This window comes from Camellia sinensis, chromosome 15 (assembly GCF_055761805.1).
Source record: "Camellia sinensis isolate YWXY chromosome 15, ASM5576180v1, whole genome shotgun sequence".
NCBI lineage: Eukaryota > Viridiplantae > Streptophyta > Magnoliopsida > Ericales > Theaceae > Camellia > Camellia sinensis.
The window spans coordinates 87,482,644-87,493,834 of record NC_138975.1 but is presented as its reverse complement, the minus strand read 5'-3'; the positions used below and the strand labels follow the sequence as shown (position 1 = coordinate 87,493,834).

Here is an 11,191-nt window from a genome sequence, read left to right as displayed (position 1 = left end):
GATATGTAGGTAGTGCAACATTTCCTTTAAATAAAGCGATAAATAAAATGGTAAAAGAATTTAAATAAATTTCATTACATTTTTAAATTTAAATGAAAATTTGGGAAAATTCACCTTTGGGAGAAAGGACGAATTTTCTGATTTACAAACTTTCTTTTGATTACCCTCAAGGTTATGAAATGTGTTATCAATTCTCAGTCCAAAATTGAAAATTTTATCTTGAATGGTGTTTGGTATATTGGTGAAAAGGCAATAGAGAGAATGGAAAGATGTATTTGATTCAAAAAAATAAAATATTTAAAAAAATATTTTTTCTCTCTTAAAAACTAATTTTTGTTCTTTTCTTCTTTTCTGATTTTTTTTCTTCTCCGTTCTCTCCCTCTTTTTTGATTTTTTTTTCCTTTTTTGATCTCCTCCCCTAGTTCCCTCCATCAGCTCCAGCATTTTATAGGCAGCAACCTCAACAAACAAACAAATTTTGAAACGGTGGAGAGGATGAATTTTCAAATGGTGCATAGTGAAAATACTGTGCAAAGTTGAGATTTTCAAATGGTGGAATGATTTTCAAAAGTTGCACAGTAAAAAACTGTATATTTTATAATATAATAATATATAAAAGGCATTATTTGCATAGATATATGTATAAATTTTCAAAAAAATATAAAAACACACGAAATATGTAAAATTATAAAATAAAAAATAAATAGACTAATAAAATATATTTTAGCGGGTCAAATATATAAAATTTAGGCTAAAATCGATTTAAAACAATTTGGTTAAAATGGGTGAAAATTGGGATTAAAACTTAAATTTCATCTTTTTATTGAGAATTTTGTGAGATAGCATATTCTTATTTTCATCATCGGTAATAAAAAAAAGATTATTTAAATCTTAAACCGGTCAAAATAGAGTGTCTACAATGATGTTTTAACGTAATACATAGGTGCCATACTTATACACTTTGATAAGAATAGATACAACTTAGTGATAGAGCCAACATGAACGACAATATTGAATATTTGGATATTCGAGAATCTTACCTCAACAAGTAGAATTATCCGATGTTGGGTCATCCGTTTGACCGGTTCAATTAAAAGAGTCTGGTTGAATTAAACATATTTATATATAAATATAAAGTAATTCGAACTGAAATTTGTATAATTCAACTACAAACACACCTTTAAGTATCATCCCATCTGTCAAGGGAGAATGACTGTTTGCATCAGAATCTAATATCTTAACGGAAGTGGTTGGTTTATTAGAATGCAGTAAAATAAAATGATGATTTTATCAAAATATTAATTTCTATGTTTTTTTGAGATAGAATAAACTGCATAGATATATTTATAACAACAACAACAACAGCCCACAAGAAGATGACAAGAGACCAAGGTTACACACCACTGGCCAAAGCAAGTCTTGCTACTTTATGAGCATAAAAATGTTAGAGATCTCAAAAATTCTATTAAAAATTTTACCATATGTGTGTGAGACCACCCATGTGAGACATTTAATAAAAACTTTGATAGAATTTTTGAGATCTCTAACATTATTCTTATGAGCAGCTTGCACCATCTTCATAGGTACCTTAGTAACACATACATAGTCTAAGCTATTACATACAAAACAAATATCCCGAATGGTATTTCTTAATTCCCATTCAGCCGCCACTCCATGATTAAGTTGCTTGACGAGCATACTGCAAAAACATGGTCTTGCACACACCATCTAACCAAATAAATGATCATTCCATTATATTTTATTCTAGGGAACCAAATAGAGCATAAGGTAGTGTTTAGTTGATTAGAATAGAATGGTCATTCTGTCAATATGTTCATTGCCATGTGTTGACTAAAAAATCATAAAAAATACATTGCAAATGAAATTATCATTCATCATCGTAAGAAAATGACCATTCTATAAGGAAGATTAAGAAATAACCATTCCATCTCATTCGATAAACCAAATAAGCACATCAATACCAAATAAGCACATCAATACCAAAATGAATACTATTACCACCAGCATATAAGAAAACAGTGAAGAAAAAGCATTCCTTGAAAAGTTGAAGACAGAAACACAAGTGACCTCACAGGCGCATACATACATATATACATATAAACTACATGTAGTCTATTAATTAAGTTCCAAATGATATTTTTTAAGGTTCTACATGTGCGCGCGTACACACATATTCAAGTTGTTCTTGCTTGCACACACACACATATATGTTCATTTGAAAATATATAAGAGTGTAATTAATAATTGGTCAGAGAAGCTCAAGGAAAAGACTAGCTCTAGGATGGAGACCAGCATCTTTGAGAGAGAGTCCCATCTGATCAACACCATAGACTTTTCTTGGGAAGCTTGATATTAATCTGTAGTTTCCAACTCCACCACCCAATCCCACTGAATCTATGTATCTGTATATTGCTTGAACCTTGTCTGAGGATAAGAAGCTTTGCTCTCTTTTTTCTCCATTTGGAAACCTTATCAATATCTGTACATGTAACAATCACCAACCAATTTAACAGCACACAACAACGTCATTTTACACATTTATATCTCAATTTTTAGGCTTGTGATCCTCTATCTCAATAATTTTTTTGTCCCGACTCTATAGCCCACTTTCGTAGTTCTATCACATCATCAAAATTTAAAATAAAAAATCACTTTTTAAAGATGCTTAATTGTTAAAAATAAAAATAAAAAAACAAATGAACTGCATTGAATTCAAATTGTGAGGACACGACAACAATATGAGAGCAGGACAGGCAGTTGGGATAGAGAATAAGGACAGGGGATTCGAAGCCTCAAGATTAAGCTACAAGGTAATGTTAGTTTAACGAGGTAAGAGGGGATTCACTGAATTTTATATCTGTGGGTCCAAACAGGACTCTTGATATAAAGTCCTTCAGTTTGCACTATACAAGTCTCATAATACCTATAATTAAACAATGTTATATACCTAGAAAAGTGCCAGTTTATATCAAATTTATTTTGAGTGTGACTAACTCTATATTAAATTCAAATCTATGATTTTTAAACTTTTTAGTACTAATGTGTCTCACACCCAAAATGAATCTGATCCACACTAGACACCTTTTTTTTAAATAAATAAACATTACTAATACGTAATCTCAGCTTGATTATCCTAAATATTACTAATCATGTTCTATAGCCCTATGTATAACATATCCCCTTGGCCTCTCTAATCCAATCCTGACAACCAAACATGACCTAGAAAATTTAGTTTCTTGATTATACCTGGGTGACCTGAGCACCATTTCCTCTACTTGCAACATCCTTGGGTTGAGTTTCTCTACTAGTTGTTGCTTCTTTCACTTTACTATGCTGAATTTTTATAGCACTTTGTTTATCCTTCTCATTATTTACTCTGTTTGAAGCCTCTGCTTGTTGTTGAACTCTTGCTTCTGAATGCGAGTTCTTGGTGAGTATCTCTCTTTCCTGGAAAAAAGAGCAAGGAAGTTGGAAAATTGTGAACCAGTTGATGAATAGTTAAAGCTAAAGCATGACAACTTATCATAAAAACATGCCCACCTGATCTGCCTGAAGAGCTGCAGCATATGCTGCATCCTGTTCTTCTCTCAACCGCTGATCGGCCCTTCTTTTCTCTTTTTCTTTGGCTCGTGCGCTACCAAAAGCCAATCCTTGCTCCTCCATTGTCCTCTGCAGGATCTCCACCAATTCAGCAGGCGAAACTGGCCCTTCTATCTGTACAAACGAGGCAGGGACAAACGAGCAAATGATCTGGTATTTTAGCAAATTTTTAACTCAAAGGACTTAAAATTGCAAACACATTTGCAAATTTTTCAAAGAAACTTTAGTCATCCAATTCAATTTCCCTCAAGTTGTTGAACTATTACTTTCCATGATAATATTGAAATATTAACTATCTAATATGAAATAGTAAAAAAATGGATTTTCATTTCAGAATATGCAGTTACAAAATCTAGACCGTTTAATTGCAATTTGCAATGGTATACAGAATACCTTGATAGATGCCAAACCATACTACATCATTGTGGGGGCAATTACCGCGATGGATTTATTTATTTATTTTTAAATTTCTTTTTTTGCTTATAGTTCATTAACATCTTTTAAAAAAATTTCCACATGTGACTTTTTGAAAATATCAAATTTACCTATGAAGGTAACATTTTCGAAATTGCCCATATTATGTTTTTTTTTTTTTTCCTTCTCTATCTGTCGGATTTAAACGACATGGAAAGAGAATTAATCAAGGCAGTTTTGAAGATTTTATAGTTGTTATTTAGTACATTCATATATATATATATATATATATAAATTCATGGTTTAATTAGGACAAACGTAAGGTTTATTTTTATTAACCCTTTAAAATATTTACTTGTTTCGATTCTCAAATATGAACAAATTTCATGTATAGTTCTAGGAAATTAAGATTTTGCAGTGAGTAGACAAAAATTCTAGTTCTGCTCCTGCCCATATATATTATTTAGAGAAACAATAAAACCATGTTTGGATCTAGAATTTGTGAATAGAATTATGGAAGGAAAAATAAATGAAATATAAACTAAAATTTTCTACTTTCCATTGACTTTTCATTTTTTCCCCATAAATCTCCCCTCAAATTCAAGATTTAAAAAAAAAAATGTTTTTATTTTGTATAATTGCATATGCCATTATGTTTAATATCATTGTCATAGCATTTCCATTATTATAATTTATTCACTGGGAAAAAAAAAAGAAAAAAAAAACGGGTAGTCCTATAAAGAAGTAAAGTAGAGTTTTCATCTGTAAATCAACAAATTCACACAAAAATCAAATAGAAAATCAGACACAAAATACACATTGATGGATAGGATTCTGTGTGAAATCCTGTCCATTCATATATTTTCAATGTCTGATTCTGTGTTTGATTTTTGTATTCTCAGACTGAAATTGTTTCTCAATTCACCTGTTGGAGCACTGCCAAGTTATCGCCAGAAGCTGGAGCCACTATTGCACAAAATGGGAAGCTACCAGGCTGCAATGTTGCACCCATCTGCAAACCCTCACCTCTATTTGCAAGTGCACCCCAGCACACAAAATTCGCATCAAGAAACTGTACCACCACTTCTGAACACAAGGTCTCTCTACAGAAAGAGGGTGTGAATGGGTGTTCTGGTGAGTGAAGATACAAGAACATGAACTTGTGATCATCCTCAGCTATCTTGAGAGCCTCCACAAAGCGACAAGCGTAGAAGAAAGGATGTGTTGTACCGTACTGCCGCTCAAAGCTGCTTAGAAATGCCCACTCTTCTTGAATGACAACAGGCTCGGGTGGATATGGAAGAGGATAACTAGGGGATATATGTTGTTGGTTTCTTCTACCTCCTATCCCAATGAGGTCTATTCCATGGTTCATTGCTCTTGAAAAACCGCCTAAAAGGCTCCGAGGGAGGCTCACCATTCTACGCACAATGCCATTGCAGAATGCCTCCCCTGTTGCTCTTGTGCTTCCTCTCATCATTCACAATGTCAGCAAATCTTGCAAAGTATTTTGGACAAGCAAGAAGCAAGAGATCCTAGTGAAGAACCAAGCTCTTAGCAAGTGCAAAAGAGATTTATTTTGTCAATTGTTAAATGTCACAATCAATGCCATAAGGCTAGGCTCGGCGGACATCTTGCCCTCTTAGATCTCGTTTTAGTAAGAGTCTCATGTTGTAATTTTTTTTTAGTCAACTTCATTGGTTCTTTCTTCGGTTGAACTTTAGCCAAAGTAATTGGCGAATATGGGGGTAGAATGCAAAATTGGTTCTTTTTATTTTTGGTATCTAGTCAATTTTTTTAATAAATGTCTTTTTCTTTTTAATATGCCTTGCTTTGAGAATTATTTGACAGTTGTCTTAGTGGGATATGTTTCATAATATGCTCTTCTCTATGTAAAAAAGTGAGGAAATAGTGAAAAGGGACTATGATGGGATGTGTATAGATAATATCATATAGACAGAATCAAATTCCACTCTGTCAACCTTCCTACTATTATTATTATTATTATTACAGTAGTGCTTGAGCCTCGAATTTGTCTTGAATGTGCTTCTTTTTCTTTTTTTGTGTTATTTTTTTCGTTTTATTTTGTTCTTTTTTGGAGGTCATGTAAAGGGATGTATCAAAAAAATTAAACATTTCGTATCAACTCATCGTATAAAATTATATAGAATTAACAAATTGATCAGTCAATTTTATCACTTAACCAGTTCAACCTAATTGATTGATCAGTTAGGTTGCTGGTTAAAATTTGTTAATTTCATATAATTTTATATGATGAGTTGGTGGGTGATGTCTACTTTTTGGCACACCCTATACATGACTACCTTTAAAAAAAAAAAAAAAAAAAACTAAACTAACACAGCCCAACAAATAAAATAAAATAAAATAAAATTAAAAAAATTGATCAGTCAATTTTATCATCTAATCAGTCTAACCCAACTCACTTGCAAAATGTTTAATTTTTTAGCACATCCCTATACATAAGCTACAGTTACCAAAAGAAAAGAAAAGAAAAGAGAGGAAAAAAAAAAACCAAACTAACACTGTATTAAAAGAAAAGAAAAAAAAAGAAGAAGGGATTCGAGGTAATTTCGAGACCTCAAATTCGAGACATTTTCCTTATTATTATTTCAGAGTTCAAGAAAACTCTTTTCATGTCAACTGTTTGCAACTAATGATTAATAACTAGAAATGACAAATTTACAATTATTATATATATATATATATATATAAATAAAGAGCACTACCAATTTAATCTCCATTAGATAATCGTTGTAATCATTTTATTGGTCTAAAATTGCTACACATTTTTTTCCCTTCAAATAAATCCCAATTTCACATCTTAAACAAAAATAATAATAATAACAAAAAAAAAAAAAATTCCCAATTTGAGACTTCGTGGTAGTTTGAAAGCAAGGTTTATAAAGTCTTACATGTCAGCTGTGTGATTGTGAAGACATGTTGAAATAGAAATACAAATTTGCACTATATTAATATGGAAGTCTCAGCTCTCCTTAATTCACCATTTGTATAGAACAATTGAGTGTACGAGTGTTTTACTAAATTGAAGAGGATAAGATGTATGTAATTTTATTTTAATGTCAACAAAGATATTAATAAGAAATTTCACGGTAGAGTCAAACTATTTTTTCACGTAATGACCCCTAAAATTAAACCAAGAGTAAAGAGAAGAATTTCAATCTTGGATCAATAAAAGAGATTTTAGCAATTTTTGGAATATGAAATAGTGACCACTCATGAAAAATACCATAACGAACTAGGGCACAACAAGTTTGCTAATGGCTGTCAATTAATGCGAGTTCTGACAAAACTAGCTACATGGGAAGAACAAAGTGTATCCAACGCCTAACAAATGCCAAATTCAGATAAAGTTTATTAATGTGAGGAATCAACTGAAGCAAGCAAAATATGGTCCCTGAGGGATCTTGTCAAAGAACTGAGAATTAACTGAACCATGGGCATAAATAAAATAAAAAAAAAGGAAAATGCGTGAGAGCTTGAATGTGTAGAGCTCGAATGGTTCGAAAATATTATTTTACCGGTAAGAGAATCAAAAAACACCCTAAAACGACGTCGTTTTGGGATTTTGAGCCATTCGAGCCATTTGATTTTCGAGCTACGTAGCAGTGCCGAAAAAAAAAATTTGATGGGTTTGGTTTCAATTTTTTAAAAAATAAATTTTTTATTTTTTGTATTTTTTTTATTTTTAGTGAATATTTTTAAAATTTTAAATAATTTTTTTATTTTCGTATATGCACCTTACTTAGATTTATCTAAAAAGTAAAATATTTGTAAAAAAATATTTTAACAAATCAATAAAAATACAAAAATATGAAAAATGTACGAAATTTTCAATTTTTTTTTATATTTTTGGTATTTAGTGAATTTTTTAAAGATTTTTTCCACAAATATTATACTTTTTAAGTGTATTTATGTTAGATGTATCTAAAAAATAAAAAAAAATTGCTTAGAATATTAAAAAAAAATTCAATGAAAACAACAAAACACGAAAAACAAAAAAAAATAATTTTCTAAAAAATAAATTCTGAAAATTCAAACCAAACAAGCTGATTGTAATTTTTATTTTTGTTTTTCTTATTCTTTTACATAATTTTCAAAGGGAGTTTCTTTTTACCTCTTATTTGCTATGTAGCTAAACAAAACAGATGTACAAACCCATTTTGGGACTGGACTGTCTCCAACCCACCATTGGGCTGGGCCATTTAGTTTGGTCCTTTTGAGTTATTTTTTAGTCTCGTTTTGATAATTTAAATTTTTCATATTTTAAAAGGGTTATGCTACAGACCCCCACTGGGGGTCGACTTCCAGTGAGGTGGCAGCCCCTCATTCGTCCAAATCACAAAAAAAAAAAAAAGTTTTTTTTTTTAACCAATGGGGAGCCACCATTCATGACCCCCAGTGACCCCCACTGGGGGTCTGAGGCATTTTTCATTTTAAAATTTACCGAATACATCATTTTTATAAAAAATCAAATTGATTGAATAACAAAATTTACGTGTTTGAATCAATTTTATATGAACTGTTTATTTTCTTACCTTTTTTTTTCCATATAAAACTAATCCGAACATATAATTTTTGTTATTCAATCAATTTAATTTTTTTATAAAAATAATATAATCAATAAATCATAAAATATAAATGATTCAAATTAATAATTTGGAACCAAAAAAAATCTAATAGACGCAACACTACCTCTCCAATTTAATTTGGAACTGGAGGCCCTAAATTTTTGCCCGAATAATGTTAGAGATTCTAAATATTCTATTAAAAATTTTACTAAATGTCTCATATGGGTGTGGGACCCACACAATGTGAGTCCCATGTGAATCCCACACCCATATAAAACATTTGATAAAAATTTTAATAAATTTTTTGAATCCTCTAACATTTTTGTTTTTGCCCTCTTTTACCAACAGGCTGAGCTGGAACTCATGCCCATAATCTACTCTTCCAAGTCAAAGTATTTGCTGACTTGAAGGCTTTTTGTTTTGTAGTGAGCGGGTCTTTCTATAAAGCTACTGTATTTTCAGCTTTTCTTCCACAAAGGTGATGAAATATGTCGTGCCCTAATCAAATGTTTTCCAACACAAAAAAACAGTAAAAACGAAATAAAATAAAATAAAATTCAAAGACATAAAAGACAATATTTATAATATATATAGTTGTATTTGCAATGTGATCAGGGAGATCAAATTTATTATGCTTGAAGTTCAACACTTTCACATAAAATAAAAAAAAAAAAAAAATTGCTCTAAGTACCGAGTCGAGGCCACCTTTCATAAAAAATGAAAAATGAAACCCTTTGCAATGAATTTATAAAAACCTTTTACGGTGAATTTGTGTACAATAAAATAAAGAAAAAATTTATAATACCACTCTTTAAAATGGTATTTACCATTGCACCTATTATGTATTTATGTAATGTTGTGTTTGTTTAGAAGAAAAATAATTTTTTTTTTATTTTTTGGTGTTTGGTACAATAAAAAATGAAAGTCAACAAAAAATATTTTGATCAACAGAAAACATATCTATATAGATAGAAAATATTTTTCACTCTTAAAAGGTGAAAAACGTTTTCCGAATTATAATTTTACCAATGTCACAACACTACCAGTGCTACTCTCACATCTACCATACTATCATCATCACGACTACTGCCACCATTATCATTGCCATCACTGCCATCGCCGCCCCGCCGTCACCTCCACCTTCGTTTCACCACCATCACCACCAAATATAGAAAAATGTTTTCCATAGAAAATGTTTTTCATTTGAAAATATTTTTCATCCAAACAAACAAAGTATAATATTACCAGAAAAGTATAATTTCATTTATGAACCACATATTATCGTAATTTTACTCGAAAAAATACGTAACATTTACTATAAATACATAACAATGATGCATATAGTACACACTTTTTAATGGGTGTATACATAAATAAAATACACCTCACAAATAGAAAAGAAAAAAAGAAGGTTCATTACATTTTTAATTCCCAAAGTATGAGTCTTTTGTCATTTTGATCTCCAATATTTAAATTATATCAATTTAATTCCAATATATAAAAGTGTTTCAATTTGGTACCAATATTTAAATTGTGTCAATTTGGTCTCTAATGTATAAAAAAATGTTTCAATTTAGTTATCAATGCCTAAGTTAAACTGAAATATTTTTTATATATTAAGAATCAAATTGACACAATTTAAACACTGGGAATCAAAATGATGCAAAACTCATACTTGACCAAACAAAAATGTAATTAAAAAATAAAAATTTTGACATATTTTACAAAGTAAAAATAAGCACACATGGATTCCACATTGATATGAAATGAAATGATCCATCTAGGCCCGCCCCTGAGATTTTCAGGACCTAAAGTTGATAATCAACTAATAAATTTTTGGGACCCTTCACAATTTTTTTTTCATTGAATGAAAAAAAAAAAAAATTTGAAGGTAAAGGACAAGATTTGTGTCAAAATCACAAAAAATACTTAGTATTACATTACAACAACTAATAAGTATCAGTTGATCCTTGTTCTTCTTGCATTTTTAGAAGCAAATAAATCAATCATGCTTGCATAATTTAGTTTTTTTGCAAAATCATTTTCAATGGATGAAAATACTAATCCATTCAATCTTTCTTGTGACATTGGTTGATCGAAGGTAATTTTTGATCATTTTCAACTTTGAAAAGCTTCTTTCCCCCAATGCAATTGTAACCAGAATAGTCAAAAGTATCCTATAAGCAACCCATGAATTTGGAAAATAATTTTCCATCAACTGTAGATAATTGAGCACTTCAATTGGTTTATTGACTTTTTTTGGCAATCTCTCTGACTTTTAGCTCCATCAATAAATCTCTTCCATCAATATCGGAAATCTCACAATGTTTTAAAAATTCTTCAAGGTTCACACACCTCGCCTTCAATGATTCATCGTTGCACTTTTTCAAGTCAAACAAAAAGCCAAAGTTTGCCTCATATACTTTGAATTGTTCAAACCTATTTTTGAGTGAACAAAGGGCTTGATCAACAAAATACAAGAAGTAACAAACTCTAAATGATTCTTCAACCGACTGGGTTACCTCTTCGCTAACATTCTCATCAAA

General features: G+C 30.6%; 1 protein-coding gene across 1 annotated transcript; it reads right to left on the bottom strand.

The window, feature by feature from the left end:
• Positions 1-2,029: 2,029 nt before the first annotated feature.
• Positions 2,030-5,881, bottom strand: LOC114291158 (plant UBX domain-containing protein 10). The gene is made up of 4 exons (XM_028235211.2): positions 4,961-5,881; positions 3,562-3,735; positions 3,268-3,468; positions 2,030-2,500 (listed from the first exon to the last, which is right to left on the bottom strand). The coding sequence occupies exons 1-4, from the start codon at positions 5,513-5,515 to the stop codon at positions 2,270-2,272; spliced, it is 1,161 nt and encodes a 386-aa protein (XP_028091012.2). The 5' UTR covers positions 5,516-5,881; the 3' UTR covers positions 2,030-2,269.
• Between the last annotated feature and the right edge of the window lie 5,310 nt (positions 5,882-11,191).